Consider the following 17,638-nt stretch of genomic DNA (forward strand, 5'->3'; position numbering starts at 1 on the left):
TTGAATTTGCCCAAGGTAGGGGCGAGGACCACTTCCCTGGGAAGCTGGTTCCAGATTTTGGCCACCCTAACTGTAAAATATTGCCTTCTGATCTCTAACCTAAACCTATTCACCGTCAGTTTATTACCATTGTTCCTCATCACCCCAGGTGGTGCTGGGGAGAAAAGGTCTCTACTTATTTTCTTTTGATCTCCCCGGATGAGTTTGTAGGCAGCCACCAGGTCCCCCCTCAGCCTCCTCTTGCTGAGGCTGAACAGGTTCAGGCCCCTCAGTCTCTCCTCATAGGGCCTGTCCTGCTGCCCTCTCACCCAGTGGGTGGCCCTCCTCTGAACCCTCTCCAGGCTGGCCACATCCCTTTTGAAGTGCAGCGCTCAGTACTGGACGCAGTACTCCAACTGCAGCCTGACCAAAGTCACATAGAGGGGGAGTATCACCTCTCTAGACCAGCCTAAGATGCATCTTTGGATGCATGCCAAGGTATGGCTGGCTTTACTGGCTGCGGTCTGGCGTTAGCAGCTCATGTTCATCTCGGAGTCAATAATGACTCCAAGATCCCTTTCTGACTCTGTGCTTTCAAGAGGAGAACTCCCCACTGTATGTATGCTGTGGATTCCTTCTCCCAAGGTGCAGCACCCTGCCTTTATCTATGTTGAACCCCATCCTATTCTCATCTGCCCATTTTGTAGTCTGTCTACATCTATTTGCAGCCTCTCTCTCCCTTCCAGTGTGTCCACCTCGCCCCATATCTTAGTGTCATCAGCAAATTTAGACAGCGTGCTTTCCACCCCCTCATCCAAGTCGCTGAAGATGTTAAACAGTGCGAGCCCAAGGACCGAGCTCTGGGGTACCCCACCGCTCACATCTCGCCAGGTTGAGTACAACCCGTCTACCACTGTTCTCACGTTACATGTGGACACCAAGCATAGGTATTCACTGCAAGGCATGAAAACCTGGGTTTTCACCCCTACCGCTGATGCTGGAACCACAGCACTTCAATGCCAAAAAAGTGGTTGCACTACCTGAGATCATACAGCACTGTATGTGTGGACCCATCCAACCCACAACAATTATGAATTGGTTCCCAAACACTTTGGAACAGTATAATTGTTACTTCTAATGTTCTGCCAGCAGTCCCCTCTTTTATTCCAAGGGTAGCCAGAGTGTCTGTGTCTACCAATTTTGGCAGTAAGTTACAGTAAGAAAGGAGGATCTTGAGTAACTTGGAGATCAATTTTCTTTCATCTAATTAAAGCATATATTCTGCCACAATAGTTATTGTGCTTTCTGTCCTGTGCTACATACACTTCCTCCCACAACAATTCAATCTTTTTCAACACATGTTCTTCTTCCAAATGAATGGCTGGCCTGCTCGCTTTCTTTTGTCTTGTGGGAATATATATCAAATACAAAGCATGCTCTGGACTATTTGCATCTTGACCACATTACCGACCCATCTCCTTCACCTATGATATAGCAGTTTTGGACATCAAGGCTGAACTGATTATCATCTTTCTTCTAGATTAAGATCTAATTAACTGTCTCACTATCCCAATGCACTTTTTCAGTCTTTCAAAAGCATTGCTGATAAACACTTCCAAATACTTTTCACCCCTCTTTCAGCACCTACCACACTGTATCCTCACCTTCATTCTTGTACTGATGTTGCCATATCTTACTGAATCTTGTATATGCTACACTTAAAAGCAAAAATAGTGAAGTTCTCTCATAAGCACCCTTCATCATTAACCTGGAGTGCTGTGTTTCCTATAATGGATTTTTTCACCCTGTTTCAGTTCTGCTTTTATAGCTTCCACATTTATATGCGTTGCATACAACTTCCAGACTTTTTCACATTCCAGTAGATGCTTCCATTTCTATAAGCCTGTCTGGAATCTTCTATAGGACATACTGTGGTGCTGACATTAAAAATATACTGTCAAGAAAATCCAAGCACTGCAGGCTGTATTGTCTTATTCACTGTACTCTTATAGTGCTCCCATTAGCTGTTATTCATTATCCTGCTCTGTGCCTATTTCAAGAATCAAAGGTGAGATGGGATACCTTTGTCACACTCCTACTGTAATCTTGAATCAGTCTGCCATTATCTAGAAATACTGTTTATTTGCAAGAACTTGCCATGTTATCAGCTCCTTCAACCTAAGGAGACAATAACTTCACAATAGCTTTATACACATAGTCTGTATGGTGAATTGAATGCCTTTCTGAAAATAAAGTTGGCTTTTGTTATTTCAGACACAACTATAATTTGTCTTACGGTGAACACTTAATCCATTCAACTCTGCTTATTTCTTGGATTTCTCCAAGAGTTCTCTCAACTCTTCCACTGTTCTTTATAGTATGATCATTACTGTTACCTTGCTTTGTATTAAGCACAGAAAAATGCTTCTCCAGTTTCTGCATTCCCTTAAGTCAGTCTTCTTTCAGAATACTTCTACTATTCTCTTACACCACTCCTTAAGGGCCCTCTGTGTTAAAAAGCTTGCATACCAACTGTACACTAGCTCATATACCAAAGCACCTCCTCATGCCCACCTCTACAAGGGCATTGTCCAACCCAGAAGATTTGCCATTGCACAAGTTCCTCATGGCCTTTTTAAAAGTATTACTATTAACCCACAAACCTGTAGGCAGCCAGCACAGATTACTGCATACTAAGACATTCCACTAACCAAGCAGAGTGCAAACTTAAGTTCCAAAGGGATTTTAAGATGCAATCTCAGGTAAATTGTTCAGTGATCTAGTATTGAGGTAAGAAAAGCAAAAGTAAGGGCGTATCTAAATACACTCCTTTGCGACTTAGGACAAGTTTTCTGTGCCTCATTCCCCACACCCTTCCATCTGGTAAAATACTTCCTCATCTCACAGGATGGGAGGATTAAATAATATTTGTAAGGTACTCATATAATAAGGGCCATGCGTTGTTTCCTGTACCTAATTAAAGACAATGGACTGAATCAGCAGCTGCATCCATTAAGTGCTGAATGCAAGAGAGGAGATGGACACTTGTGAATCCAGGACTCTAGAGACAATTTTCTTCTGTCTTCAAAACTGCTCTGAAACTGTAACATGGTAGATAGAAATTACAAAAATAAAAAAAAATAAAAATCTAACAGGATATTTAAAAAGTTAAGAAACCCCACCCCCCTAGAAAAGTCAATACTTAAATGGAAAACTCTCTTCTGACTACAGTCTCAGCTTGACCCACTGGGTTATATTCAACTCAAGAATACTCTGATGTCAGGTTTAGAGCAGAATATCATAATTTTATGTACTCACATAGGATACCCACACAAAAAAGGCTTGCAGGATCAGGTACAGGATTTAAAATTCTGACAAAATAAATTACAAGGTCTCAAGAACTATTCCTTGCCCCAATGAGGCTCAGAGGTATGACAGAGTCACTCTGTCCTGGGGAGCTTTGGTACACTTGTTCAGAGACTTGTTTTAACATTTACAAGACAGACATGATACTATATTGCTTATTTTCAATAGTGGAATAAAATAAATTTTAAATTACACTTAAACACACACGGTACAAATTCACCTTCAAAAGCCCCATATCAGAGCTCCTTTTTTTCCTGATCAAGAAGAGATAGACGAGGCACTTTCAAGAGTCTGTTAGCAACGTTGCCCTTTGAGCTGATTTGTTAATGAGATACTCTACAAGGCTTTCTGATCCACAACTCTCAATCTCATTAGCAAGAGAAGCAAGACTTGGAAGAAAAGGCAAGTAGTTTTTATCACTGTTCATCCTACCTCAATGAAAAACAGTTTGACATTTTTCATTATCAAGAATAGATTAGAAATGTTTGATAAAAGACTGTTTGCAAAATAGCAGCCCTGGCATTGCAACTCGGAAGAGGTCACACTGCCTAGAAGCCAGGCAAAGAACTCAGTTGGTCTAATAAAAGAACCTTGCCTGCCAGAATCAACGATGCACTTGGGGCCTTGCTGACAAATTCGTGATCCATCTGAACAGTTTACACCTGTTTCTGTTTTCAAAGGCATATTTTTGAAAATGTATATAAATGGCAGCAGAGTCTCTTCTTTGCATTTTTAGGTTCCACAGCTGTGGCTGCAACATTTGAGTCGTGAAGCTAAGTTTTACTTGTACTCAGAGTAGGTTATATTTTTACATAATAATTCTTAAACTTTTCTCCCATTCTTTTGAAATCAATCTCTTATACTCTTTGGAAACGTACAGACATATTATAGTAGGACTATATAGCAGGTCATATTATAGTAGGACTTTTAGAATTGTCCAAAACAATGTTCTTCTTAGACTTCTTTAGAGATGCTAAAACCTTGACCAGTTCTGGATTAATGCCTGGCTGAGACTGCATGACTGATATCAATGCTATAAAAGCTGTGGGGATACTATGGAAGGTAAAGTTGAATGCACTAGAGTCAGTGAGCTGAAGAATGCTAACCCCTGTATGGATGCTTTTATTTAGAAATCACGTGGCCTCTAAACTGAATTAAATTACAGCAGTCTAAAAGTATTTTAACTCTTGAACAGAAGTAGCTACACAGGGCTTAACATTCTTTAACATATGTGCATTGATTTAACACCTTTAGCAGACTTGCCTTACCTTTTTCTTTCTGAGTGTCCCTGTGTAGAAATGGATTAACTTTCTAAGTAGTATTAATTCAGAGCATGAGTATCTTGCAACTCCACAACTGAAGAGAGCAGGCAAAGAACTGAAAATTGAATGATTCCATTTCCATAATCTTTCATCCACTTCTTCCCTGACTAAGATTTTTACATGTCAATCTGTAAACTGTTTTAATGTCTGTAATGCCCATTAATTTTTTGTATCATTTTTGAAGGAAACATTCTGGAATACTGAGAATGTTTCCACATAAAAAATGGAAATACCAACAACACTGGTAATGTAAATAAAGTTTCAAGAAACCCATCAAACTGCAAAAGTTTTCTCTTCTCCTTTAGAAGTAAACCCAGATGGTTTTCAAAATAGCATTATTTTGCACTGGAAACTAAGAAAGTTTGAGTCTTCATTAATTGTAATTGTTCACAGCCACTTGTATTTTATTTGTATTGGGATCAGGAATAAGAGTTAAAACAATGATCTGATTTTCAGTATGGAATTATTTTCTTTTACAAAATATACTGATTTCCTAAGTAAACAGTTTCATTCTGAAAGTTGAAGACTTATTTCATTTGACTCCATACATATGTAGTTTCTATTACATTAAGGTTTCCTGTTTCAACATAAAAGAGTCTTTGCAACTGCAAAGTACAGCATACAGTGCAGTAGTGTTGCCCAAACTTTTTGCCCCACAGGCCAAATAGGCAGCGCCCAATCTGTACGCAGGCTGGACCTGGGCAGTGGGCCTAACCTGGCACGCAGAGCAGGAGCAATGGAGGGCCTGACTGAGATTGTGAGGGGATAGCCCAGCCCACCACAACCCAGTTGTGCAGGAGGGAGGTGTATGGTCTGGGCCAGCTCAGGGGGAGCGGAGGGGTGTGGCTCAGCCACAATCCAGCCATGCAGGATTTAGGAATTTGGCAGCAAGGGAGGGGTGGAAGGATTAATTGTCACTGTTTCTCAACCACCAAATTACTAGAACTGTAAGGAACCTTGTGGACTGGATGCCATGGTTCTGTAGGCTAGATTTGGCCCAGAGACTGGGGGTTGAACACCCATGCTGTACTAGAGAAAGCTTTCATTAGATATAAAACATAACAAGATGTGACAATTAAAGATGTGGAAAGACCCCCTAGCAGCAAAAAATACACCGTTGTCTTGTGCAGAAGCTATTTTGCATCACATAGTCATGTATTCAAAATTTCTTTTGGAAAAAAATGAGCATCATTCATGCTTCAATTGTTTTAATTTCTGAAAATACACTAATAGTGAACAGGTTACACGGCGTCATGTATTCTGAGCCACTGAAACAAGATTTGGGTTGCTGTGGCATGCTAAAGATTCAGGCACACACTCTGCAAATAACTTCTGTGGTTTATTGTTTTCAAGTAACTAGTAACTAATCTAAACCCCTTTCAAAGTTTTTGTTATGTGTTTTATGAGTTTATGGGTTTATCTTGTTTACATTTACTAGAAACACATACAAAAAAAGAACAGGCAGTTGTCACAGGGTTTTCTGAATCCTGGAAATTATTTCTTAGTTTTTATTTAGGGGCTGAATCTGCTCCCACATTAGAAGTATAACTAAAATGTTGTTTCCCTAAGACTTACATGTGCTGAAAGTGACACGTTATCCGATTACATAGTCAAATAATCAGAACAGGAAGAAATCACTGTGCGACTCAGATGTTTGTCCAAGTTTTGTTAGTTGAGTGGAAAAATCGAGTTCTTTTTTGTTTTACAGTGTTTATTAATTAAATAGAACATTTAACTAATTCAATTAAACTAGGAAAACTAAATAGTTATTGCTCATTTCTGGTGAAAAATTGCAAATGTCACTCCTACCTATTTTACACACAGAAGCAACAAATCATACATTGAAAAGTCCCTATAACTAAGTGAGATCTGAGGAAAGGCACCGTGACACCTGAAAGCTTGTCTAGCTCTATGCTACTCATGCAGTTCAATAAAAGATATCGCACACAAATTCTTGCCTGTCACCTATAACTAAGTGCCTTTCAACCAAAATATATGTAGACAAAATTGTACTATTGGGGAATGCATGATGAATCATCATGAATGCATGAAGGGAGCAGTCATTTTACTCCTGTAAGTATGGGTATTGTGACAAAGACCATGCGCTGTGCAGAAAACACTAGAAGGCAGGGGACTGCTTGTCTCTGCTTCCTTTGATGAACTACAGCAGCCAGTTTAATTATAGAATTTATGGCCCAGCTCTGCTCATTCTGAAAACAAAATAAAAAAATCAATTAATTTAATTGGAATCAGCTCTATAGACCAGGGGTGGGCAATTTTGGGTGGAGGGCTGCTTAATAAGCTTTGGCAAGCTCTCAGGGGCAGTATAGGTAGCCCTGCCCCTTGACAGCTGCCCCGCCCTGGTCACCACATTGGGACCAGAAGTCCTGCCCCCTAGCCCCTGACCTTTGCCACCAGAAGTCTCTCCCTTTTCTGCCCCCTGCCCCACACAAATATTTCTTCGAGGAGCCAGGTGGGGTTGCCATCTTAGAACCAGAAAAAAAATAAATCATACACTAGAAGTAAAATACCTACTATATTTTAATTTTATTCCAAAAAATAGTCATGACTTATGATTGTGTACTATATATAGAAGAAATTGCATAACAACTCAGAAATATAGAGGCACCCTTTTATATTGTGTGTGTATGGTGGGGCATGGGGTTTGGTTGTGTAGGGGAGACTTTTCCTTCCATGGCGTGCAGCCCCCGCTTCCAGCAGCAGCAGCCAGGGAGGTCAGGGTGCTTGGGCCATATTTTGTCCACCCCTGCTGTAGCCGGTACTATGTGGACAAGTTAATGCTACACAGTACAGCAATACACAAGGATAACCGAGCCTGCTCTAGGGGAAGAAGCACAATCTCTGAGTTAGCATACTGCTCCATCCAGCTAGTTAGCCCAGGCAAAGGGGCACACTGACATAACCAGACAGTTTCTGAGATCCACACCAATATCACTGCACATCTCAATACTGTGCTGTGTAAACATCACAGCTCAGCTTAGTGCTGGTGTGGGTGTTTCTACAAGGCACTGCACTGTGTTGCGCTGACATATCCTTCGGTTACACATTTAGAAGTATGCACGGCTACAGAGTTTCAAGTAGGTGTGGGTGCAAATATTGGTACTTAATTTAGGACATTCACTGCTCTTAGCTTTACTTCTGAAAGACTCCATTTAAAAACCCACTTTGGGTACCTATATGTAAAACTATACACTCTTAAATCATAACACAATGGGCCAAGGGCCCCCTGTGACTTGTTGAATGCCTCGGTTTCCACTGAAGCGCACTGAGAGATACTGCGGGACTGGTTGCTTACAGGCCTGGGCTAGATAGGCAGAAAGTGCTGCCAATTTTCTTATAGTTCCATGAAATCAGAATTAAATTTTATTTGATCAAAAGACAGCATGTTAAGTAATTTTGCCAGTGGCAAGAGATCATAATTAGGTCTGCATGGGCAGATGACTCTCTACACCTGCACAGAGTCCCATTAAAACCAGCAGAATCATCAGCTTGAGTTGCAATGCAACTCAAGTTGCAATCAAGGCTTTGATTGCTAAAACAGCATGCAAGATAGCTGTGAGGAGGTTTCTTGACTTCCTTTTCCTGTTTGCCAGTAATCAACTGTTTGGGCTACAAAATATTACTTCAACCACAAGCTTTTGCTAGTCATCAAAAACTGGATTTCTTATTACATGAAAATATGTAAAAAGCCTGAAAAAAAATCAGAAAAATCCCTTGTAAAACTAAGAAATAATACCCCCCCAACAACCCTGTGTGCAAAATTGTAAGTATACTTATATAAAATTGTGCTACACCAATTACACCTGGACATTTCTCAGATTGTTTTTGCAAATCTTTTTTTGCAGATTGTTTTAAATCTTTATTTCACTCTTTTCTGAGGCACAATATACATTTACTTATCTTCATATTTATATTCTTGTCACATCACATTTTGACTTCTTCCCCCCACCCCCCACTTCCTACCAAAGCTTTGTATCAGTCCACCCAAGCACAACATTCTGCAAAATCTACACGGTAAATCAATATGGAAAGGTATAAACCTGCTACCCTTACCTGAAACTCGATGGAATTATGTCTAGGAAAAAGGACAAGTCATATGCTCATTATGAAGAATAGAAACAGTAGGCCAAATTGTTTTGCTTTCACTTCCAAGGTTCTTCAAGGCCTAGCCATGCTCCACCTTCTCTCTTATCCTAATCTTTATGAAATGCATCTCTCCTCTGTTCAAATCATGGTGCTAGCTTCAAGTAAATGCTTAATAAAATGATCAAGAAGGACGTTCATACTTTTTCTCACAAGGATTCCTTCTAAATATCCACAGTTACCTCATCATCCTTTTTGAGTCCTTTGCCAAAACTCTCAGATACCAAGCTTTGTAGACATCCTGTCAATGATTACTTAGGCAGCAGGTGGACTGAGATCACTGTGAAACATGCTGACCGGTATTTTTGTCAGATGTTCCTGTTACTCTTCCGACTGTGTCTATCTGCTGTTTTAACTTATTTGACTGCAATCTCTTGGAAGCAGTAACATTTTCTTGTGTACACTGCCTAGCACAGGAGTTGGCAACCAATAGCCTGAGCTGAGTCTACCCACAGAGCAGGGATATTAGCAATAATTCTGTGGTGGGGGAGCAGTATTTGAACCTGAACAGTTCTACCCCTGAACAGTTTTTCTGAACCACCATCTGCTTCTGCCCCACCCTCCCTCATCACTTTTCTTGCTGCTGAATTGGTCGCTGGTGAGAATCAGCAGCACTGGGAATAGGCAGTGAGAGGTAAAGGGACGGCAGTGGTGTCAATGCAGTGGGGAGTTGCAAATACAAAAGAGTGAAGCTTCAAGTGGTTACTGAAACTGAATCAATTTGATCAGAAACGAACTTTTCAGTTGATCCAATGTATTTTTTTTGCAAATAATTTAAAAGACTTGTTTTTATTACAATGTAATATTAAGCCAACTTTTGAAATCCTTCACAAAATAGAAATTCTGCCTTTTCCACAGGCTAATCAACAACTCTATTAAAATTTAAGCCTATCAGTTAAATTTATGTACATCCATCAAAGGCAGGGTTCCCCAGTTCTCAAGGTGCCATAATTTTAGGGCTATGTCTATATTAGGGGGGGCTGCTGCTGCTGTTTTAACCACACAGGGAGCACTAAGGCAACCAGGCTCCCTAGTGTGAACAATTCTAGTGGCAGATGGACTTTCCTGTGGCCCTCCAAAACACAGAGGCTGCCTTCTACTGGCAGGGCTATGATATTTTCCACTGTCTGCAAACATACCTCTGATGGAAGAACTCTGAACCAGAAACAAAAAACTAAGAGCAGGGTAACAGAGAGCAAAATTATCCCTTGTTAGAGAGGGTTGCATACAAAAAAGAGAAAATCCATGTTGATAAGATCTCAGGTTGTGTTTATGTAATTTCAGCTTTCAAAATTAAATTAGGGTCAGATCACAGTATTGAAACACCACAAGTGTTGATTGCAAAGAAGGAAGACAAAACAGGAAAAACTTAAGGCTGCTCATGCTGTTGCCTTCATGTGGTCAGACTGTCATTTGACTTTAGTGGGACCTTGGGGTAGAATAGGACCCCAAGGTCCCACTTATTTGAAGGCAAGGCTTGAAGCCTGATCTACCATTATTGTAATGGTATGAACCTGTTTAATAATTGATATGGTCAAAAGCACTCAACACCATCCACGATAAGAAAGAAAGGCTAAATTCAGACATTTAAAAAGCCTCAGGGGGAAGAGCTCTACCACACTTTACTTAGAGCGCAAATGAACCAAACAGACATTCGCTGTTTGGTGAGCGGGGTGGGGCAAAAAGACTGTGAGCAGGGGGTTGGGGGAAGGCTGCCCACACTGCTTGCTGGAAACACTCTTGCATGCCTCCCAGGAGGCTGCCAGAATGGCCCTCCTCCCTACTAGATGACAACTGTGGGGGACAACCGGGGTGGGGGGGAGGGAGGGGCAGGGAAAGAGACACCTGACTCTCTTCCCTCACAGCCAGGCAGCAGCATGCCATGGGGACACTGCCCAGCCCCCTTTCCCCCACAAGGGAAAGGAGTCTGGGCTCTGTACCCCTGTAGCAGCCCAGACTGCAACATTCACTGTAGCCTGCCTGCAGTGGGGTTGGAAACAGTGGGGGAAAGGGGTCTGGACTCTGTGTCCTAACTGTGGCATGCCACAGGGCCTGGGCAGCTGTGGGGAGAGAGATCTCCTCTGCCCTCCCTCTTCCCTGCAGGCAGGGGCTCACAGCTGCCAAATGGAGGAGGCAGGGCTGGGCTCAAGAGGCCAGCCTAGCGCTCATAAGTAAATGAGCTCTTCCCAAAGCTAGAGGGTAGCCCTGCGCCACACTGTCTGGGACAGCAGCAGCATGCAACCGAGTTTAACTTGCGATGGATGTGACACAGTTGTTTAAAAAAGCACTGTAACAGAAAGCACATTAACCTAGTACCATATCTAAGGAGGGTAAATTTAGAGTGTGATCCACCATTTTTAAAGTGCTCTGAGAGCCCTGAACCTTTGTTCTGTTGCAGCTTTAGAGCACCTTCTGTTCATCTAAAGCAAAATAGGCGTGACATCTGTACCCAGCCAAAAGTTACAGTTGAAAACTTGGCTATGCACAATAAATGAGGGTTTGAGTTCACAATGCACTGGCTATTACTTCCTTCATCTTTTTTCTCTCCCCATCATCATTTCTGTGAGAGTTATGGATTAAGATGGAACTTTTTCTGTTGATGACCCTAGTTAAAACATTATGAGCATACTGCAATGTAAATAAGTATCACTATAATTAGTAGATTATTTTCTTTGTCTTTAAATCTCTACAGGCATAATTATATAACAGCAGCTTCTTTTAGTTGGGGCTAGTGGTGAATTAAGAGGTTAGAATCGACACTGATTGCATAACAATGGGGAATTTTGTTAGTAGTCCCAATAACATCATCTTTTTTTCACCCTCAGCATGCATGTTTTTTGACATGTTTTACTCTGGGGTTGGGTTGGGACTGAAAAGGTTTAGAACAAAATCAGTTTAGCATGTCATACAGGGTGCTGACAGACATACCTTGGCCATGCTGTAACTCATTGTGCTTTATACACAGTGCTATGAGTTAGAGCCCCCATCCGAACCAACAGACTTTTGCCTGTGGGGTCAGGGCTGGAGGGACTGGAGCCTGCTTGCACCAGCCCTGGCCAGCAGGCAGGGGTGGTCTAGAAGCCTCCAAGGGGCCTGCTGAGTCAACCCTCTCCCCAGCTCTGTCCCCTCCGCCGTCCCCTCCCCTCCCCCCGCCCCGGGGAGCTGCAGCTGGGGTTTCTTGCCTGGCTGGAGCTGGGACAGGTGGGTGGAACAGAGCCCCCCCCACCTCATGGTCCCCCTAGTTACCCCAGCTAAGGTACTGGGCGGCTGGGGGGAGCTAAGCCAGGCCCACGAGGCAGGGGAGGGATTCCATTCCCTCTTCCCCACCCTGAGCTCCAGCCAGGCAGCAAACCCCAGCTGGCAGCTCAGTGGTACACCCTGCCCCCCATGAAAGCCCCAGGGGTGGGCATAGGGTGCATCTTCCCAGCCCACAACACATGAGCAATTAACCCTAGGAAACACAAGTTCCCTAAAGAGCTCTAAAGCCATCGTAATCTAATACTTCATTTGGGGAGGGTTAATTTTTCGTGCAAACAGCCATTTTAAAAACACTCTGCAGCCACACATGTGCATCACAGAACAACCACAGAGCACTTTCAGGGGCCCAATCGCATGAAAAAATGTCACTTGGGTAAGCAACCATAATAAGCATTGCTATACTGGGTAATCTGCTTACTTACGAATAGGAGCCAGTGGGCACAACACTTTTGAGAATGTGTAAGGAGCAGTTTTGTTACCACATACTTTTGAGCCAATTACATCAGAGTCATGGGAAGTAAGAAGGTTATCAGTTCCCTTTGTAACCACTTTATTTTTTCTTTTTTGCCACAGTAAAATTAGTGAAACCTTTACTTACAGATAAAATGGAAAAACTGAACATGATAATTTCCAATTAAGCCAATTGAAAGGTATAAAATAACATAGGCCCATGCCCAAGTGAGTGAAGTTTGTAGAGGTTGGTGACAACCACCACCTTCATTTTAAAAAGAATTTTTTTAGGTCTCACGATTGTGAAAAACAAAAGGTAGAAAGCATGATCCAGGCATAAATGATAGAGACATCCTCTGTGATGATTTAGCTCCAGTTATTTACGCTCAATTTAAGAACTCTTGAGTTAGCACGGACACCATAACACACCACTGTGGAGCTACGCAGAACGACTGTATTACAGGGGTGGGCAAAATATGGCCCGCTGGCCGCATCTATCCCGCCAGGCCATTCTATCCGGCTGGCAAGGACCCTAACAAATTTAGAAAATAAATATTTATCTGCCCCTGGCTGCCTGTCATGTGGCCCTCAACAGCTTGCCAAACCTCAGTAAGTAGCCCTCCGCCCCAAATAATTGCCCTCTCCTGCTGTATCAGCAGTGCAGAGTGACAAGGACCCATTGCCTTATGAATTCTAGCATTAACAGTGTTTAGGCTTCCTGAATTGTGTCCCTTGATGGGCCAGCTATCTTGAGTTTACAGCACCATTTACCTTGAGTTACTTATTTATGAACGTCCATAGGAATCAGGAGAGCAGTAACACTTGATTCATACCTTGAGCTAACAATGCCGTGGAGGCAACCCCCAAGTCTACAGACAGCCTTAACAGCTATGAGGAATGTTATCTATTGTGTTTATTACCAGAACAAATAAAGGCCTAGTCAGGAACCAAGATCCAGCTGTCCTGGGTGCTTTCCAAACAAACAAAGAGATGGCCATTGCCTAAAAGCATCTATAATACAAATACAAGATGAGGACAGCAGACAGATACAGACAGGTGGGGATGCCCAATGAAACAGTATTAATCAATGTGACAGGTAGCAGTCAAAGGACACCAACTGCCTAACTTGTCAAACCTTTCTGTAGACATCGCAGCAACGAAGAGCTTAAGTTCAGTTTAGAGAAGGAAAAGATAAGGGAGATGTGTAGATATTTATGGAAAGCCTCTCCCTAGCACCAGGAGTGGCACAAGATAAAGCACAGAACAACCTCACTGAAATTCAAAACACACACACCGAGGTAATGGAGGCTGTGATTACACGTCAGGCTTGACCTCTGGACAGAAAAGATAGGATGACAGGGAAAGACAAACAACTTGTTTCACGCCAAGAATGGGGAGCCAGTGAAGCACCCTAAGCATCCCTGTGGGGAGGTAACTCCTGTACCATCTTATGGGCAGGCAGTGGAGAGAAGACCTACAATATATTCTAGCAAAGGAATCCTAGCAGATGAAAAAGAAAAGCAACAGGCCCAGTCTACCTACTTAAGCAGATACATTCCAACTACTAACGCAAAAGGGACTGATGCATCTCTCACTTAATGTGAGATGGGAAATGATGTAAAAAGAAAATGCCAATGGTGACAGAGATGAGGAAGCAGGAGGAACAAACATGAAAGTCTGAGAAGGTGGTATCATAAAAAAATGCAAGAAACAAAACAAAGCTTATGCTGTGGGCTTAAACTGCAAAAGGTGACTGACTGAATTTCCCTTCTGCAATCTTTTAAACCTTGGTTCCTTAGACTCAATTGTGTCTTTACTTATATTCAACTTCTACCTGCCCCCAGTATAATAGCTCCTTTTAAGTGTCAGAAGCTGCAATAAAAACTATCATGGTTAGAGAGAAAGGGTTAGTCTCAAAGGCCAAGACTGTTTTTATTGTACTCATCTGTAAGGTGCCTGACACAACAGGGTCTGGAATCTAACAGGTTTTTTTACACACTACTGAAATATAAATAATGAACACACATAATTAATAAATAAAAGTAACAGAGAAAAAGAGAAGCAAGTAAGAAGTCAAACCAAGCTTCATCCGCTCATTCTGGAAATGACTAATTCCTCGATCTGACTTTAATATACCAGCATCTACAAAACAGAGCCTTCTCTGGAGGTCTCCCCAAGGGTATAGTTAGAGATCGGAAATTCTGTTTTCCCCTTCCCCATGCAAACATTGGCATAGCAAATTTGCCTTCAGGTCTTTATAAGGCAGTGGCGGAACTTTTCCAAGTTCTCCCTGGAAAATAAGGGAGTTTTATCACATTTTCTACGCTGCCTTACAGAAGATCCCAGCTTCACATGGCACATGATCTGATGACCTATCCAGGGTAGAAGGTTATTTATGTTACATTGTAATAGATTTATATTGTTTTTTAAAACAGTTAAATGATTGTCTTTTGACTGAAACATTCCCTTGCAGTTTTAGGAGCCACAAAAACCAGAAAGTGAAACAAACCAGAGAAGGGGTGCTGACCTAATCAATGACATTTTAAGACCTAGTTTTAAAAATAAGGATCATAATAGGAGCATAGCAAAAACTTTACCATAAGACCAACTCCATTCCTATTCTTTCTGCAACTTATAGACTAACCAGAGAGAGAGAGATTATATACGAATACGAAACACACACAGCACAAGTTTTGTGGGCTGAAGCTCACTTCATCAGACTCTGTGAGCTTTAGCCCACAAGCGTGTGCACTCTATACTAGTGTTTCTCAACCTGTGGGTCACGATCCAAAAGTGGGTTGTAAGAATATACAGAACAGTAATGAACAAACTGTAAAAAATGGATTTCCCTTTCAAGAAGAAAAACGTGGGAAACCATGGCTTTTCCCTTGCAGCCTGCGAGGGGCTGCTTGGGGGTCCCCCCTGCCCCACACACTGGGGGTCTGGGGGCAGTACGTCCAGATTGAAGGGCACTGGGTAGGGACTGGCCAGGGCTGTTTACAAATAGGTCCTGGTACCAAAAGGGTTGAGAACCACAACTCTACACAAGAGACATGTAGGCAGCCATGGGGCCAGCCTGCAGCTCTAGAGCCACATGTGGCTCTTTAGAAGTTAATTTGCATTGTTTCCTTGAATCTTTGCACAAGCACACGGTGACTAGCTTCCAAACAGAAGGTGAATGCAAGGAGAAAAGCATTAACTTCTGAAGAGCCACAGGTTGGCCACCCCACCAGCAGCTGAGCAATTTGCACTTTCCAGACTAACAAGTGTGTGTGTATGTACCGGTTGTTGGTTGTCACTGCGCTGGTCTAAGGACATACTTAGGCGGTCTAATAAAAAGCATCACATCTACCCACAGAACCGCGTCTGCCTGCGTTTGCACAGCTGTACAGATGCATGTCTGTGCTTGTCTGTCTGTGTGGGTGCGTGTCCAGGTGCATGTGCGTGTGAGGGTACGTGTGTCGGCGCATATGTGTGTGAGGGTGCATCATGTGTACGTGCGTGTGTGCGGGTGCATGCGGGTGGGTGTCCCCCGCCCCCCTGCAGGCGGGAGCTCCTTGGCGAGGCGGGTCCCGCCTGCCCGGCCCCGGGGCCGACCCCGGCCCCCACCCCCGACTGACCCGGGCTGGCCGTTGGCCGCGCCCGTTGCCCCCCGCCCCGCTCCGCAACTGCCTCACCTCGGATGCCGGTGGCGGTGCGGGCCGCGTACCAGGTAAGCGAGCAGGCGGCGCTCAGGAGCAGCAGCGTCACGACCCGGCCCAGCGAGACCCTCATGGCCGGGGCCGGGCTCGCCCCGCATCCCTCGGGCGGCGCCCAGCTGCGCTGCCCGCCGGGGGAGACCTGGCCCCGGGCTGCCCGGCTCGAGGGAGCGGGAAGTGCCACCGCCGCGCTCACGCACCCACCCGCCACATCCTGCTGCCTGGGCGGGGTGGGGAAGGCGGCTGGCACTTTCCCTCAGCTCGCACTGCCCTGCCCAGCAGCCCCGGTGCCACCCCCCTCGGCACAGAGGGTCATATTTTATTCATAAAGGAAGAAAATGCCGCCCTTATGTCAGGGAGCAGAAGGAACCTTGCCCCTGCACCAGTCCTCAGCGCCTGTGTCTTGTCAAGCTCTGGCACCTTGTGCGAGGCTGCCCAGGAAACGGGCAATTTTCTCTCCAGCCTGAGGTGGCCCCCTGAGGAGCTGAGGGCTCAGCTGCAAGGATCCAAGGTATAGCGGGGAGACTGAATTGTTTCCCAGCTGAAGCAGCTCTCTGCCATACAGCCAGGGCTGGCTTCAGTCCCCATCTCCCACCCCCAGCTTTCATGACCCCCCAGATTAAACACGTGGCCCCCTGCTCCAGTCAAAAGACTATGGTAGCTACCCTGGGTGCAGTGATTCTCAGCCAGGAGGCTGTCGCAGCACCCTGGGGTGCTTTGAAATCTTTTTAGGCGTGCTGTGGGGTGCCACGTAACCCATAAGATAAACCAGAGTTGGCAAACTAGGATCACAGAGAAGTAGGGCTGCAAGGGACCGCCAGAGGTCATCCAGTCCAACCCCGCCTGAGGCTGGACCATTCCTATCCAAAGCATAATCTAAATTACTGGCAACCCTGACAACACAGATCCACTGTGTCAAAACCACTATGACCTGCTGTGGTCTGAGCTTTCTGCAACAGAGGAAGTGCTCTAGTATTTTTTCATAGTCAAAAAAAAGCCCCAGTGAAAATTAAGTGCTGGCATTTTCAGAGGAGGACTCGAATCTAAAGAGGTTGAGAAGCACCGGTGTATTCAGGGCCACCTCTACAAACATGAAAAAAAACCCACAAAGAGTTGTGTGCTCACATGCCATTGGTACTTAAAACCACCACCTAGTAGGTCCTTTTCCTCTTGAGCCCCTTCATGCGTTTTTTTTTTTTGGTTTTGTTTTCCATACTTGCCCTTTAGTGTAGAGTGCAACAACACGAAAGGAAAGAGAAAAGACAAACTTCCACCATGAAGTGCTTAAAAAAACATTACCAGCTAAAAATACCTAAATGAGTGGTAAGCAAAGACTAGTGAATTTCTTACTTGTCTCTGCTATGCCAGCGATAGGACCTTCTATATATTGCGAATACAACA

The 17,638-nt window shown here is 43.7% G+C and overlaps 1 protein-coding gene across 1 annotated transcript in view; it reads right to left on the bottom strand.

The window, feature by feature from the left end:
• The window catches only part of MGAT4D (MGAT4 family member D), a 78,812-nt gene extending 62,390 nt beyond the window's left edge, over positions 1-16,422 (bottom strand). Inside the window, exon 1 of the mRNA XM_019534378.1 lies at positions 16,217-16,422. Coding sequence (XP_019389923.1) covers positions 16,217-16,313 — 97 coding nt within the window. The 5' untranslated portion in view covers positions 16,314-16,422. The remainder of the gene's footprint in view (positions 1-16,216) is intronic.
• Positions 16,423-17,638: the final 1,216 nt, after the last annotated feature.

The sequence above is a fragment of the Crocodylus porosus genome, unplaced genomic scaffold (assembly GCF_001723895.1).
Source record: "Crocodylus porosus isolate Cpor-Errol unplaced genomic scaffold, CroPor_comp1, whole genome shotgun sequence".
Classification (NCBI taxonomy): domain Eukaryota; kingdom Metazoa; phylum Chordata; order Crocodylia; family Crocodylidae; genus Crocodylus; species Crocodylus porosus.